Below are 16,562 nucleotides of genomic sequence, written 5' to 3' on the forward strand. Positions count from 1 at the left end.
ACTACCACCGTCTCTGATTGGATGTGGAGACTCGACGCTGGCAACAGCGCTGTTTCCACTCTCCTCTCTGATTGGCTGTAGGGACTCGGCGTACTCCGCGCTCAGCCGCTAGGGGGCTTTAAGGCTCTTTGTTCCCCTTCCCCCCCCCGACAAAATCTGGCCGTGACAGATATTTTCCCGTCTCCCAGATTTAACCCAGACCATGCAGGTTCCGGGAAGCCCTCGGCGGCGGCGCGTCCTCCACGCGTTCTCCTGCGTCGCCTGACGGAGCTGCTGCGGGGGCGACCTTTCCCCACCAGCGGCGGATTAAAACGCGGGCTGGCTGCCCGGTGGGGTAAGTAACACGGTCCCCGTCCAGCTGGCTGGACCAGAACCGGGACCGAGAGAGAGAGGCGCCGAGAAAGTCGCGTAAAGTTACAGTGACCCGCCAGCAGCAACAATGTAACCGGACGGACGGACGGACGGACGGACGGACGGACACTGCGTCCGTCCGCCCGCCCGCCCGCCTCCTGGTGCCCGGGACCTGCGCCGCGGTTCCGTGTGGAAATGTCGCGCCGGCGGCCTGTTTTCCCTCCGGCGTGTCGGCGCCAGTTCTCCCGTGGCCCCTCCGGGCTGGCCGCCACCGGGACCTGATCTGGGACCCTTCACGCCGACGCCTGGTCCCCCTGTACCGACCCCACGTGTGTGGAGGGTCTCCTTTCAGTGTTGGTCCTTGGTCCTTTTCCTCATGGGGACACCCGGAGTCCTTCAGTGACCCTCATCTGTCACTTTGTGCCCGATTGTGGTCTTGAAGAATTCATGTTCGGAGCTTTATCTGTCCTGCTTGTGGGAAATAATCAATGTAAAGGTTAAAAAGAGTCTCATTGTTTCTACGGGACGGAAGTCTGCAGGCCGGGCGTGACACCCCGCGACTCGGCATGTGGCGTTTATCATTTACATTGACGGCGTTTACCTGAGCGACTTACAATCAGTAGTTACAGGGACAGTCCCCCCCCCCCCTGGAGACACTCAGGGTTAAGTGTCTTGCTCAGGGACACAATGGTAGTTAGTGAGGTTTGAACCTGGGTCTTCTGGTTCATAGGCGAGTGTCTTACCCCACTAGGCTACTAGCACCTAGTATCATGTCATATCGTATCATATCATGTCATACCCGCCAGGAATCGGCCCCGTAATCAGAAGGTCGTCGGTTTGAATCCCGGTCCACCAAGGTGCCACTGAGCAAAGCACCGTCCCCACACACTGCTCTCCGGGCGCCTGTCATGGCTGCCCACTGCTCACCAAGGGTGATGGGTTAAATGCAGAGGACAAATTTCACCGTGTGCACTGCTCTGCTGTGCATCACATGTGACAATCAATTCATTTGATTATTTCTTCGCATTTGTTTAATTCCTTGTCTGGTCCAACTTGAACCACGAAAGGGACTCATATTTACATTTCTCAGCGCCGAGCTGGAAGGGACGGTGACTTCTAACGTCTGTCGTGCGCCTTAAAGCGAACCGCGACCGCGTTATTTGCTTCCGCTTGGAACGCTGCTCCGGATGTTTTCCAGCGTCGCCTGTGTGACGTCACCTCCGCTCTGAAGCCTTCAGTTAGCTGGGAGTTTTCTTTGTGTTCGGCCCTTCCTCCCCAGGGGACGCCTGCTGACAACTGTCCCCCCCCGGCGCTGGGAGGGCCCGCTGCAGTCGTCACGGTCACTTTATTCGTCGATAGGACCCGCCAGTCTGGAAGCCAGCACTGCGTCGAGTTCTCCGTCGTCCCAGATGGAGCAACTAAATGAACGTGAACGCGCAATCAATTGTCGGCTAATTTGGACTCGTCGATGCTCGGCTGTCCTAGTCCCGACACCCGGTGAGATCGGCCGGTTCAGAGCCCTTAACGAACGGCCAGATTACCGCCATGTCCGGTTTAAATATCGTGTTCTTTTCCTACAGCGAGAATATGAATTATTGTCTGTGTTTTGGTGAACTCGTATTCGTAGAGTCGCGTGGCGTAGCGAAGTTCCACTGTCCTCTCCGTCCATGCTATGCCAGATGCGTTTCGTGACGGGCCTGGGACCGCCAACGTGGAATGCTGTCACCTGCGTCCACAGATGGCACTCGTGAGGGAGCGAGCGGGAGATCGACAGGCGGACTGACGCGGAACCGGTCTGTCCTGGTCAAGAGGTGAGCCGAGACAGAAAGCGCTCGATTTTTACCGGCCGATTCGCATCCCAGTCCTCACCTGTGGACATGAGCTTCGGGTAGTGACCGAATGAACGAGATCGCGGATACGAGAAGCGGCCGAAATGAGTTTCCTCCGTAGGATGGCCGGGCGGCGCCTTAGAGATGCGATGAGGAGCTTGGACGTTCGGCAGGGACACATCTGGTCATCGGTGGTAGTGGTCTTGTGGGTAACACACTCGTCTATGAACCAGAAGACCCAGGTTCAAATCCCGCTTACTACCATCGTGTCTCTGAGCAAGACACTGAGTGTCTCCAGGGGGGGGGACTGTCCCCTGTAAGTCGCTCTGGATAAGGACGTCTGGTAAATGCTGTAAATGTCAGGATGCCTCCTGGACACCTCCCTGAGGAGATGTTTCGGGCAGGAGGTCCACCCAGGACCCGCTGGAGAAATGATATCTCCAGTCTGGTCTGAGGAGCTGGTTGGAGGTGGCTGGGGAGCGAGAGGGCTGTCTGGAAGCGGAGGAAGACCACGGCGGCTTACCGACGCCACTTATCATAATTTAACAGCGTATCGAATCTTAGAAAACAATGTATTATTTCAACGTTCTTGCGTTTTTTTTTTTTTTTTTTTAACCCTTCTGTCTCCCATAACGTCCCAACATCAGCTCTCGGCTTCCGTCCGCAGTCTTTAATATTTCAACGCGGCGCCTGTAAACCATGCGTGGTTCCCACCAGAGGGGTTTCGTGCCTCCTGGCTTATTAAAAAGCGAGCGAGGCTCTTCCGCTCGGTGGAACGTGCCGAGGGTCGGATGGAGAGCCGAGGACGGGAGGGTCGGGTCCAGGGGACGCTTTCGGTCATCGTGGTCTCGAAGCGGCCGGGATTGCCGAGTGGAAGTTGCTGTAAAAATGTAAAACGTCTGGATTGTCCACCCAACTGTCCCTTTAAGAGGGGATTTGGAGCCAGATTAGACCTCATCTGTGCTCATCTGTCGGAAAACGTCCCCGCACGTACGAGAATGGGACGTGTGGTGACTGGAATTACGCAACAGTCAGAGGACGGACCCACTCATTCACGGCACGGCGGCCGACGCCGGCCAATTCACACGCCCACGTGTCGGCCCGGCGGACATATTCTCACGCCTACGTGCGGCCTGCCGTGGAAGTGGCGCCGCTCTGGAGCCGTGAAGTCCACAGGGTGCTGGCTTTGTTCATATTAATGGTGCGCCATGTGGGACTTTCATCAAAACGTGTTTTATTAATTGACTTGTTTATGTCTGTAAACATAGTGTTTTTGTCCTTCCGCGCGGGACTGTCAATGAATGTGTGGCGGGTACGTCTCTGTGCCTGGATTTGGTCGTGGTTCTAGCCTAGCGGGTAACACGCTCGCCTATGAACCAGAAGACCCAGGTTCAAACCCCACTTACTACCATCGTGTCCCTGAGCAAGACACTTAACCCTGAGTGTCTCCAGGGGGGGACTGTCCCTGTAATTACTGATTGTAAGTCGCTCTGGATAAGGACGTCTGGTAAATGTAAACGAATGTAAATGGTCGTGGTATTAACGTTCATTTATAATGTCCATCTGGAGGACGTGGTTGTGATGTAAGACGAGACACAGTTGGGGGTCTTCGTGGTAGTTGGTGGTTAGAACCTTCCAGAATGGCCCGATGGAGGTCTGATCCCGTAGAATGGCTGATGTAAAGCCTCGAAAGCGGTCAGGAAGTCCCGTGCGTCTGATCCGCCAGTATCATGGCCGCATCTCAGAAGGCTACGCCACCTGCTCCGCTGGCTCTGCAGCGTCGCCGCCTTTAATCAGACCGCAAATTCGCTTGACGGTAAAAGGACAAATTCTGAGGGTGGAGACGAGCGCGTTCGGACGATCTCACGCCATTTTAGGGAAGAGTTGAGACTTGGCAGAACCATCAAAACACAGGAAATTCCTCCCGCAGCCCCGCTTGGCCTGTGTGTTGAGAGCGCTTCGTATTTACTGTTTGATGCCAATTTCTTTATTTGCATTATTTGATTAATATTCTAACATTGTAGGGAAACATATAAAAACCTCCTCCGTTTAAATGGGCGACCATTATTACACCTCGCACTGCACCTCGTATACTCCGAGCCTCCAGTACTGCTCGCCTGGTCCCTCCATCTCTCATCTAGACTCTTCTCCATCTTGGCCCCTCGGTGGTAGAATGAACTTCCCCTCGAGGTCAGAACAGCTCAGTCCCTGAGAACTTTCAAACGACAGCTTAAGACCTTCCTCTTTAAAGAATATTTAGATGAACTTGTAACCTTCTTCTTGTCTGACTTCTGTATAGAAACTAGAACAGAGTGAATAAAAAGATTGTATTCATAGTTGGGGGTCCTAGTGAACCAGAACTGATCACTTCATCCATGGTAACATGGAAGGCCGTCTGCCAAATGTCTTAAATGTAAATGGTGCAGCGGTAATGTGACTTCCTGTGGTTCTCTACTGGACGGAAGGGTCCCCATCAGGGTCTTTCATGAATGTTTTCCTGTTGTGGCAAGGCCATATCAGCTCAGCCGTGGAAGAGGTACCCACGACATTTTGTTTTGAATCAAGTTTAAACTTTATAAAATTTTGACGGAATCGAGTCACTGCGACCGCGATTATTTTATATATGGAATTTACGCCAGTCAACTGAAAGCTGTTGAGTAGTGAAAACCTTGAAAAATCAGCAGCTCTTTTGTCTGGGACTCCTCTGATGTTTCAAATAATATCTATTTTTGGTTTTATTATTACTCTCTGCAAACATTTGCTGATGGGACGTAAAAAAAAAAAATCTATATATTCTCACTTATTTATACTCAAAAGTTTATTGATTTTGGTATCAATTAGCACTGGTATCTTGCTTAAATTCCAGTTGTGCATCAAGCAGGTGAAGTAAAGTTTATATATATATATATATATTATTGCCATTGTCAAACGATACCGTTTAAGTATTAGAATGGTTTTGCTGGTAAACTGGCTGCAGCGCCGCGGTGGGTCTGTGCGTCCTGCGGTGGCCGGGGAGCCGACATGGTCGCTTCCTTTCCTGCAGGGTCTCTTTTGGTCGTCACAACCTGTTGTGTTTTTGGTTTTTCTCCACTTTGAGATGCAGTCGGGTACGTGACATGAGTCTCGGCACATCTGCGTCCCACAATGACATGAGTTATGTAAATAGTATAGTAAGTTAGCGGTTTAACTTATTTCTCCCCCAACCCAGTACTGGTTGCATGTTTCTGTGTTTCTAATATTCTAATAATTCAGCAATTTAGGATTTATATGATCTGGAGATTCAACATCATTACTTTAGCTGGTTTGAATACAGCACAACTAGGGCTGCACGATTTGGGGAAAAAGACATATTGCGATATGATGAGGGACACTTGCTTGTATATCAATGAAAAGTCGCAAACTAATAGTGAAATGTTTAATTTCAAAGTGAAACATACAAACTACTTATAACAACCTGAAATGCCCAGTGCTTTCAAAATACAATATTCTACAAATATAAAATAATCACAAAAAAAATAAAATTTTCACAAAAAACTCTTTACATTACTGTCGAATGACAAACCCTGGTAAGGCTAAACAACTGTTTTGATTATATTTCCTGTATTATAGTTCTTACGTTTAACCAAAACGTTGTTTGGAGGCTGACTTGAACACAGGGATGCATAGCTCTGCTAGCTTAGCTAAGGTTAAGATTTGTAAACTGAGGTGAATTTCTTTAGGAAACCTTCAAAGTTTGAAAAAAGTTAACTAAACAGCTAAGAACAGTCTAAATAGTTAATGCCTACGTTTAGCCAAAACGTTGTTTGGAGGCTGACTTGAACACAGGAATGCATAGCTTCGCTTGCTTAGCCTAGCTTAGCTAAGGTTAAGACTTATAAAACGGGATTTTATAATGGCCAAATATATTCAAAACAATTGTCCCGCTTTACCTATGAAATGTAATCCCCCGGGATCTGGTTTGGAGCGTACAGCGGTTTGTACAGCCCCAGGGAAGCGGCTCTGTAAACAGAAGGTTGCTGGTTCGAATCCCGATCCGCCAAGGTGCCACTGAGGTGCCACTGAGCAAAGCACCGTCCCCACACACTGCTCCCCGGGCGCCTGTCATGGCTGCCCACTGCTCACTCAGGGTGATGGGATAAATGCAGAGGACAAATTTTACTGTGTGCACCGTGTGCTGTGCTGCTGTGTATCACATGTGACAATCACTTCACTTTACCAAGCAGCACAAGAGTGAGGCATTTTTTGCACTTCTCTCCATAGACATGTATATGCTTCACGCCACTGCAGAGCCTCTCGCAATATGGCGGCGACGTTGGCGTACAATGCAGCTCGTCATGCGGCGTCTACCCATATGTCTCCGAATTGAAAGTCATGTGACCAAACACGTCACATACGACTGAGATGTGAGATGTGAGACTTCAGTCAGCTTGCCAACTTTGAGAGAATGAGAATGGATCGGCAACATATCCGATCCAATCCATGTACTAATCATTTAAATCGCATCTTTTTGCGTTCATGTAATCTCACAGACTGACATCGCGATTGCGATTAGATTAATCGTGCAGCACTAAGCACAACTGTACGTCTGTGGCGCTAAACCGGGCGGGGTAAGACGCTCCCAGTCCTCTCTGTCCTGGTTGGGACTGGGTTAGACACTGATTCAGGTTTCCACCTGTTTTAGTCCCAGTGAGTTGAGCGATCTTACCAGAGACGACAAATAAATAACCTTGTTCCTTTTGGAAAGTAGAAAAGTGGGGGAAGGCAGTCGTGGCTATTTGTGGATGTGTGCAGCGTTTAAATGAGGAAACGGACCGGTTCTGTTTTTCATGGAAACGGAGGAAATGAAAGACCCGAGGAGACGTCTGCCGGTCGGTCGCTCGGTATCTGGACTGTGGTGCGCAGTGAGGACGAGAGCACATCGACTTGCTTCGCTTGTTTCCGAGGTGAACAACAAGAGGTGCATGTCCCTCTGAAACTCGGTAAAAGTAGCAGGTATCCGGGTTTTTTCCCCCCGTTGGGAATCGTGTTTATTCTGCGGACGGGGGCCTGCATGCAGATGAAGGGGCTGGCGAGGGTGGTGTTTGTTGCCAGCCGGGGACTGGCACCGGCATGTGGGCACGCCGTGGCTCCACCGCAGCGCATTGTTCGTCAGGGGCAGGGACTTCTCTCCCCAGCACTGGGTGAAGGCCGCGACGTAGTTTATTTGAACAACTCTCCGAGGAGTCCTGCGGGGTCGGGTGTGGGTGAAGATTCCGTCGCCGGGCACTTCTACGCAGGCTTGGCTCGCCGTTGCATCTCTGAGAAATGTGGTAATTGAGCCTCAGCAGGCAGTGGTATAGCTGTAATCAGGCGTTACTTAACGTTGTTTTGGGCGAGCCGAGGCTGTGGGGGGAGATGTTTTGGGCTCTACCGACTCTTGTGTGGTCCTATTTGTAGCTCTTCTAGAGATTTAGAGATCTACATCTGGTCTTTAACAGGCAAGATTAAACCACAACTGGAAGTAAAGTTGAAATGAGTCTGAAACAACACCTGGATTAGGCCAAAAGATAATATTTAAAATATATATTGTGATGCACAATGTATATATATATATATGTACATATCTTGAAATTTCCTCTAAATTACTGTATAAACGTTCAATTCAGCCCTTTATTGCAGAGAATGAAACGCATACATAATGAACGTGACCAAAGTTTAGCATCGTACATTTTATTTTAAACCAAAGTATAATATAGACAAGTTTCACGGGTTCTGCTGCACCACAGATCTGCATTTGTGGAGGAGTGGCTCACAATTGTTAACTCTTACAAACACTGGTTTCTTTTCTGTTTGTAAAGGAAGTTCATCCAAAGGTTGCTGTCATTTTCTCCCAACCATCTGCTAACCCACCTATCCTGAAAGCTAATTAATGCGCGAACAGGAATTGAGGAAGTGATATCATCTGTGCGATCGAACGTTGAAGATATTTAATCATAAATTTCATTGACGAATACAGCGCTACTAAGCAGCCAGAGTGATTTGCTTCTGGCCCGGCTGCGCTTTATTTGGTGACGGTGGAGATGTGGAGTGGCTGTCATTGTGAAGCACACGGTGGAACGTGTCGCCTGTATTGAACCATCGCCCTTGGTGGGCAGCCATGACAGGCGCCCGGGGAGCAGTGTGTGGGGACGTGAAGGGGACCCCAGTGGCAGCTTGGGAACCTTCTGGATTTCGGCTCTGTTTCCTTAGCCGCTAGGCCGTCCTTTGCCCCAGCTGATGAAACAAGTTTCTTCTGCCGTTTGTGGTAATGGGTTTTGCTCAATGTCCTCAATGCGATATCCAAACCACTGCCAAATAACAGAACCATGGCGACCATGGTGAGCCTGTGAAAAAGAGGACTTGCGGGCTGTTGGCATGCAATCGACAAACACGAGTCGAATGCAAATTCCAGGTCTCGAAAAGTGAACATGTCCGGGGGGAAAAGTGGATGTCTACTCACAATAGGTCCCCGTGCAAAAACATGGATGTGCCAGGAAAGCGGAGCGAAGTGCATGCTGTCCATTTAACAGCAACATTAGGATTTATACTATATTTGACATATTGTCCACCCATAGTTTGGACATCTGTCTCTCCCGAGTTACAATGAATAAAATGTCTCACTGTGGGGAGGAAACTGAGATATTTATCCAGTTGCCATCCATTTATATGCCTGTATAACATTTACATTTACCAGACGCCCTTATCCAGAGCGACTTAAAATCAGTATTTACAGGGACCGTCCCCCCCTGGAGACACTCTGGGTTAAGTGTCTTGCTCAGGGACGCAATGGTAGTAAGCGGGATTTGAACCTGGGTCTTCAGGTTCATAGGCGAGTGTGTTACCCATTTACATTTACAGCATTTATCAGACGCCCTTATCCAGAGCGACTTACAATCAGTATTTACAGGGACCGTCCCCCCCTGGAGACACTCGGGGTTAAGTGTCTTGCTCAGGGACACAATGGTAGTAAGTGGGATTCGAACCCAGGTCTTCTGGTTCACAGGCGAGTGTGTTACCCACTAGGCTACTACTACCCTACAATATAAAAAATATGTATAAGAACCTACAATTTAACTGGATGTAGATCGACAGTGTTATCGATATCTGATGATCGTATTGGATCGTGTGCGTCCCTTGTTCATTTTTTTTCCTCGTTTTCTCCTGTCTCTCAGATACTGAAGACCTCATGCAGGGACATTGAAGGTTGAGGTAGGACGTCCTGCACACCTTTTCCAGCGGATGCAGCTGAACAACACTCAAAAGGAAGAGAAAGTCATGCCAGAGGACTGGCTCGAGTGAAGCGCGGTGAGAGGCTGACCGGGTGGATGAAGGCGAAGAGCGAGTTCAGACGACACAAGGATACGAAAGAGAGAAGCATTGAAATATCTGGTTTTGGTCTCGCGGACGATGACCAGCCTGTTCCGGCGCAGCAGCAGCAATGGGGGCTCTCGGGGGGGTTCGGGCCCCGGCGAACTCAACAACAGCCGCCCGCCCCGGCAGGTCCGGCGCCTGGAGTTCAACCAGGCCATGGAGGACTTCAAGACCATGTTCCCCAGCATGGACTACGAGGTCATCGAGTGCGTGCTCCGCTCCAACAACGGCGCGGTGGACGCCACCATCGACCAGCTCCTGCAGATGAGCATCGACAGCCAGGGGTCGGACGACAGCTCCGACTCGGACGACAGCATCCTGCCGGAGGTCGGCGGCAGTCTCCTCGCCACTCGCCTTCTTGTATCGCCTCTCCTTTCTGCGTCCTATTCTCTTCATAATATTACTACTTCAATATATTACTTGTTCATAATACCATTTTTAATCAGTGAATTTGATAGAATCAGAGTATGTATATTAAACATTTACATTCAAGGCATTTGGCAGATCCCCTTATCCAGAGCAACTTACAACGTGCTTCCATGTTACCATGGATGAAATGATCAGTTCTGGTTCACTAGGACCCCCAACTATGAATACAATCTTTTTATTCACTCTGTTCTAGTTTCTATACAGAAGTCAGACAAGAAGAAAGTTACAAGTTCATCTAAATATTCTCTAAAGAGGAAGGTCTTGAGCTGTCGTTTTGAAGGTGCTCAGTGACTGAGCTGTTCTGACCTCGAGGAGAAGTTCATTCCACCACGAGGGGCCAAGACTGAGAAGAGTCTAGATGAGCGTCTTTCTTTTACCTTCAGAGATGGAGGGACCAGGCGAGCAGTACTGGAGCAGGACTATTAAAGCCTGGTCCCTGCCTCTGTCTGTGTCTGAGGAAGCGTGATTGAGTGGAGATTATATTTTATATATATATTTTTTTCTTTTATGACGCCTCAACACTCCCTCTACGCTGCGATCAATACACTCCTCCTGCGCTCCGTGTCGGAGGGAGGCTTTTGATCGTGCCGGTGAGGGGCGTGCACAGACAGATATGACCTCCTTTCAGCAGCAGAGCGACATCGGTCTAACAGAACAGCGGTGCAAACTGCTAAATTAGAAATCCGTCACCTACTTTGTATGCATATTTCTTTGTTTTTATTTATTTTTTTATTTTTTTGGAGCCAAGCACATGAACGGCATTTTCAAGCGTGCACCGATCAAGCTAATAGGTGGGACCGTTTCCCTTAAGCCAACCACAGCCAGCTAGGGTCAGTCACGCTGACCCAGAATAGCCAGGAGAGGTCAGCGTAGGGGATTTAGGACGGATTTAGATTAATTAGCTTCTTGCATAATTTGCGGATCTGAAACCATTTTCCCAGCAAGAGAACAAAATGTACAGTTCTGTTACACGTTTGGTTCATTTCTTTATTTTGATTCATGCACACTACCATTCAAAGGTCTACAATGGAAGCAGTTATGCCGATTAAACCGGAAAATTCTCACTAGGGGTCTTTTGTCAATGACATTTTAGGAAAATAGTAATAAATTCTATTCTATTGAAACTCATGGAAAACAATGTGATTTTCTAAATGATCCTTAACCTTTGAGCAGAAGTGTACTAACAATGCAGAAGGCTCACATTGTGAAATATGAAAGTTGCATTTAATATATTCACCATGGTGACTGTTGGAAGGCTCGTCCCAACCGTCCCGTCCCATAGTTCTCTGACTGGCAGTGACCCCTCTGTATTTGTTTGGTGTTCCCTAAACCCTCCTCCAGATTCTGGAGCGGACGCTGGAACCAGACAGCTCAGACGAGGAACCGCCGCCTGTCTATTCCCCACCCACATATGACATGCACATCTACGACAGGAAGTACCCCACCTCTCCACGCAGTCCTCCACCCAGGTAACACCCAGGTCTTTACCATTGTAATGCAGGTTTTAATTTGCATATTAATTGTCTTTTTGGTGCCACCTGCTGTCGGTGAATGAGGACTGCATGGCCAGATGCTGTACCTCGTGGGAGGCTGATTGGCTGTGTGTGTGTGTGTGTGTGTGTGTAGACGTCCAGAAGCTGAATTTTCCTTTCCGTGCAGGTTTGAACCACAGCCGCCTCCGGGGCACAGACCGGTTCGGACCTACAGGAACTGGAACCCGCCGTTACTCGGCAACCTTCCAGACGACTTCCTGCGCATCCTTCCTCAGCAGATGGACAGCGTGCAGGTGATCCTGTCAGCGTGTTCAACATATATTTGTATATGCACAGCATTCCAGTATTATGCAAATTGTAGTTTCCTCTGCTTTTCCTAAATAGTCGAAGCAAATGATTCAGCATAGAGTTCAAGTTATCAAACATTTAACTATAATTTGGATGTTTCAGCCCTATCAGTGATAACAGTATGTTTTTTTCTCAAAAACGAAAAAATTAAAACTGAAATCAAATGTGTAAACTTTTAATTTAAAAGTTTAGCATAAGACTGCTTATTTGATAACTTCACAATTCCCGCATCCGTTGAGCTTGTGAATTTTTGGAGTTTCTGCTTGAAATTCTTCGCAGGATGTCAGATTAGCCTAGTGAGTAACACACTCGCCTATGAACCAGGAGACCCAGGTTCAAACCCCACTTAGTACCATCGTGTCCCTGAGCAGGACACTTAACCCTGAGTGTCTCCAGGGGGGGCCTTCCCTGTAACTACTGATTGTAAGTCACTCTGGATAAGGATGTCTCGTAAATGTAGAATAGCTTCACAGAGCTGCCATTTGAGGGTGAGAGGCAGTTCATATCCATAGATCTTTTGCTTGAAGATGCTCCGAATGTTGCATCGTGCAATTCACCCAATCAAATTTGAATTTTTATGCATTTTATTCCTGCATTTGGTTTCACCTGAATAAATAAAATCTGGGTTCTCCTTTGAATGAACCTTTTTGTCCCACAGAGGTCCCAGAGCAACGCCACTCAGCCATCTTCCTCCACCTCCTCTTCACTGTCGCAGCATGAAGCCCACGACAGTAGGGCTTCCGAGGGAGCGGGGTCGACATCCGAACAAAAGCTGAAGCAATACCTGGAGGATGAGCGGATTGCACTGTTCTTGCAGAATGAAGAGTTCATGAGGGAGCTCCAGCGGAACCGCGAGTTCCTCGTCGCCCTGGAGAGAGGTAGAGATCCACACAAAACTTACATAACCAACACTAGTCATTTTTAATCATAGGAATTTGCATGCAGTCACACTGTCTTTCATCTGGAGAGAAATTTGTGAACCGGTTTCTGTTTCAGATCGCTTGAAGTATGAATCCAAAAAGTCCAAGTCTGCCCATTCATCAGGTAGGGTACCTGAGTAGAATCCTCTTTATTGTCACTGTTGCAGGAACAATGACAAACAGTTGGGGGGGATGATGCATTATCTTACTAATATTTCTAACATTTAGAATTATTGTTCTTTAAATCCACAATGTCCTAATATCAGCTCCTACGTAGTGTTGTCAGCTGTGAAGTGGAGCTACATTTCCAAACCCACTGTTACTCCTCCTATACCCCTCAATTATGTATTTATTCTGCTGTATTTTACAGGTTTGTAATCTATAAATGGATTTTGTGCATGTATATGTGGTCGTTTTTATGTAGTGTACGTGTTCTGTACGGGACTGTTTGCATGTACTCATGTAGCGTCTCGTACCTTGCAGGTGACCACTGTTCCTCGGGTTCTACGGAGGTGTGCACCGCCGTCTCGGACGATGCCATGTTCCGTGACAAGCTGAAGCTCATGGGAAAATGTAAGTGCGGTAGTGCAGTCCCATCGTCTGTCCGTCTCGCTTCAGACCGCGGTGTAGCCAGAGTGACCTGTCTGTTCCTTGCAGCCACGAGGAAGAAGCTGTTTGAAATCGCCAGAACATTCTCCGAAAAGACGAAGAGGAGGAAGTCGAAGAGGAGAACGCTGTTAAAGCACCACTCGTATCCTGGGTTTTTAACATTGGAATTGTGGTTTTGTTTTGGTTTTTTTTTTTCCCTCTTCTATCTTTGTGTGCTTTTCCTTGACTGCCCTCTCAGATTGGGAACTGCCAACTCCACAGCCAACCTCCTAGACGATGTTGACGGAAATCCCTGTGGTAATGATCTGTCCTTTTTTTTTTTTTTTACATTTTTTTAAAGGTTTCATCTGTTCGTTTGTACGTCCAGCGAATAACAGACCTCTGTTTTGTGCTAGAAGAGGAGAGCCAGCTCAAAAGATCAGTTGATCAGAAAGAGGACGAGTCCTATAAAGAGCCCTTGTCATGGTGAGTGGAGAGAGCAGTGCCCTCAGGGGGCTTTGTAGCATCGCCTGAATGGTGAATGGTTCTTGAATGTTATTCCATATGGAGAGGGTTCTGCTCACACGAACAAGAAATGGCTGAGAGGAGCATCTGGCTGCTCTCCATCCCTTTCTGTCCATTCCTGGCGATGTGAAGGTTCACCCTGTGGAGTTGATGTGATGTTAGTGGTGATAATCGCGGTATAATCAATCTTACGTACTTCTGAATTCTATGTCTTGCAGATTTCCCCGAAGGCAATGTAATGTGGTTTCCATGATGACCGTGGAACTACCTGAAGGCCAGTGGATCTCTCCGGCTCCACCCGTTAACCCTGGACCAGCCAATTTTAGGTTCAGCGGGGACCAGAAACCCGCCCCCATTCTAACCGGGTGGGAAAGTGCAGTGATTCTACGGCCGCCTTCACATGGGCCTGTAATTACTATTAACAGCATTTGATTATGATTTGATGTACTATAACAATTTGATAATATATACATTCAAAAAGTTGTTTTAATTAGATTATTACGTAAAAGCTAAACTTTGTTTACAAATTGTGTATTGTCACCCATTCACTTAGCAGGGCGTGTTTTAAGGCTAGCATTTATTCTGAGACCCTTTTAGCATTAGAAAGGCCAATTATTAACCTGAGACACGACCCAAGCGCATGGCGGTGAGTCTGTTTTCTCCGATCGCGGCCAATGTAGCCAACCCAGGTCCGAAATTCTGGCACACTGGGGTGACGTATAGCAGCCCAAATGTAACGTAAACCATTGTTGGCTCATTTTGTACACTTTTTAGATATTATTCATTTATTTATTCTTAATCCTTTCGTTGTCTACATTACCTTGGCTATTCTACACTCATCACGAGTATGCCTTCCAGCCAGCGTACGTGTTCCTCTGAGGAGCTCCGGTTTCGTCAGACTGGCCCGCCATTTCAGTCGGCGGGATGAGGAAGATTAGTGTTCGGAAGCGGGACGCGAGCCGTATCATGTTTACAAATGCACCCTCCGTCCTGGTGGCTGGCCGTACTGTTCCAGCCACTAATCTATAACACTGCCATATCTGTTACATTTCTAAAAAAAAAAAAAAAAAACGGTATTAAAACGTGTTTTATAGAGAATACAGGCACCTGCCGTTAGTATTTACCAGCAAGAGCGGAGCAGAAATGTGAAGGGAAGGGAAATTCTCTTAATGCATCACACCATGTTGAAAAGACTACGTTTCTTACCCCGCCCCATAATTTTACATATCCCAGGTGTGTATGTGAGTGGAGAGTTTATTGTGTTAATCATGTTCTAGTTTTCTTCTTTTTTTAATTTCGGCCCTTTTTTTCTGGACACCTTTGTCCTCCGGCACTTACCTTCCTGTTCACAACAAACCAGTTCTGGTGGTATGTCTGCTTCCATCAGCTAAGCCTGGAGAGTTAGGCGCGTCTAGTGTTGCAATGGTCCAGAATGTGGCGTTCCACCAACTCGGAGCCCCGTCCAGGCTAATGATTTCCCCCTCGTCTTAAACGCCCGTCCCGGCCTTGTGAAATAAGTGGTGGTGCCGGATTGGAGTAGGGTCACCACGTTTACATTCAATTCGCACAGCCGGTACCATGAAAACATAGATCCCACTCGGAACGGAGGGAAGGTGCTCCATATGTTCCCAGAAAATCTTGCTTATCTCTTCACTCTGACAGCAGTTCTGTACGTTTGTATGATTTTCCGTTCGACCAGTCGCTGTTTGTCCTTCTAACCCCTGGTGACCTTGCAGATATATGATCCTCTCAGGGAATTTTGTCTCCTTTTTAGCCACAATTACTGATATTAGCACAATGACAAAATAAGAATCAGAACAGAGGCATATTCCTCCCCCTGAAGTGTAGAAAATATTTCTTTGCTTAGACCCACGTCATTTCTGTAGAAGCATCTGTCAAACCAAAAAAAAAAATGTTTTTATGTATCACAATGGACCATAGTAGATTCTGATCTTCCGTGAAAGCTCTGTGTGTGGAAGTCCTTTTGTCCTGTCGTCCACGGGCTTCCAGAACGAGAATCCCGACTAAACCATCATGGGGGAACTGTTTACAGCGTTTTGTATTTCTTGTGATGTTTTGATGCGAATGTACCTCCTTTAGTGCATTTCAATTTTGAGGAAAATTCATGCAAAAACTTTAGTTAACGGTCCCCGGTCATTTGGAACAGAATTTCCAATAGAAAAAAAAAAAAGGAAGTGTCTGAAATGCTCCTTGCAGAAAAGCATAAAGGTCCCTAATGTGATTGTAGTTCTTACGGTTATTTCTAGAAACAATGTTTCTTATGATTCAGAAATGTTTATTAGCTCCTTAAGTAATAAAAACGTGTGTACCCTTTTCTGGCTGTGTGTGTGTGTGTGTGTGTTATAACCTGCAGTTATTCCGAGCAGGCGAGATTATTTATGTGACTTCTTTCCGTGCTGCGCTGTCAGTGTTTACATGCCGCAGCCAGTAGATGACGGCAGTGTCCAATGTCACACTTTCCAACAGATGGATTTTTCGGTTTCATCTGAGGAATAGTTAACGAACCCCCACATCATGACTTGTTTCAGGGTGCATGCTGCATGTGCAACTCCTGATGCTAATATGGTGCGTTTCCGAACCAGAGGCTCTGTTCATTTGCTAAGTGGAGAAAACAATTGTAAATGGAGGAAGTCACATAGCAGGAATTTTCTGCTTTCATATTTTTAAAT

At 47.5% G+C, this 16,562-nt stretch overlaps 1 protein-coding gene across 3 annotated transcripts; it reads left to right on the top strand.

The window, feature by feature from the left end:
- Nucleotides 1–151: 151 nt before the first annotated feature.
- Nucleotides 152–16,206, top strand: cuedc1b (CUE domain containing 1b). Of its 3 annotated transcripts, none has more exons than XM_029001692.1 (11): nt 152–334; nt 9,371–9,896; nt 11,340–11,467; nt 11,658–11,784; nt 12,498–12,717; nt 12,836–12,883; nt 13,243–13,332; nt 13,417–13,510; nt 13,607–13,665; nt 13,764–13,833; nt 14,091–16,206. In XM_029001692.1, coding segments are annotated over exons 2-11 (1,128 nt in total). In that variant the 5' UTR covers nt 152–334; nt 9,371–9,605; the 3' UTR covers nt 14,092–16,206. The 3 variants fall into 3 exon arrangements, with proteins under 3 accessions (XP_028857525.1, XP_028857526.1, XP_028857523.1); XM_029001693.1 differs by having other exon boundaries at nt 13,767–13,833; XM_029001690.1 differs by lacking the exon at nt 14,091–16,206 and having other exon boundaries at nt 13,764–13,837.
- Nucleotides 16,207–16,562: the final 356 nt, after the last annotated feature.

This window comes from Denticeps clupeoides, chromosome 13 (assembly GCF_900700375.1).
Source record: "Denticeps clupeoides chromosome 13, fDenClu1.1, whole genome shotgun sequence".
In the NCBI taxonomy this organism is placed as follows: domain Eukaryota; kingdom Metazoa; phylum Chordata; class Actinopteri; order Clupeiformes; family Denticipitidae; genus Denticeps; species Denticeps clupeoides.

Excerpts from the sequence above, each read along its gene's own strand:
- cuedc1b (XM_029001690.1), top strand. The coding sequence starts at position 9,606 with ATGACCAGCCTGTTCCGGCGCAGCAGCAGCAATGGGGGCTCTCGGGGG. Across the intron at positions 9,897-11,339 it reads ACGACAGCATCCTGCCGGAG|ATTCTGGAGCGGACGCTGGA; the intron begins GTCGGCGGCAGT and ends ACCCTCCTCCAG. Across the intron at positions 13,666-13,763 it reads TGTTGACGGAAATCCCTGTG|AAGAGGAGAGCCAGCTCAAA; the intron begins GTAATGATCTGT and ends GTTTTGTGCTAG.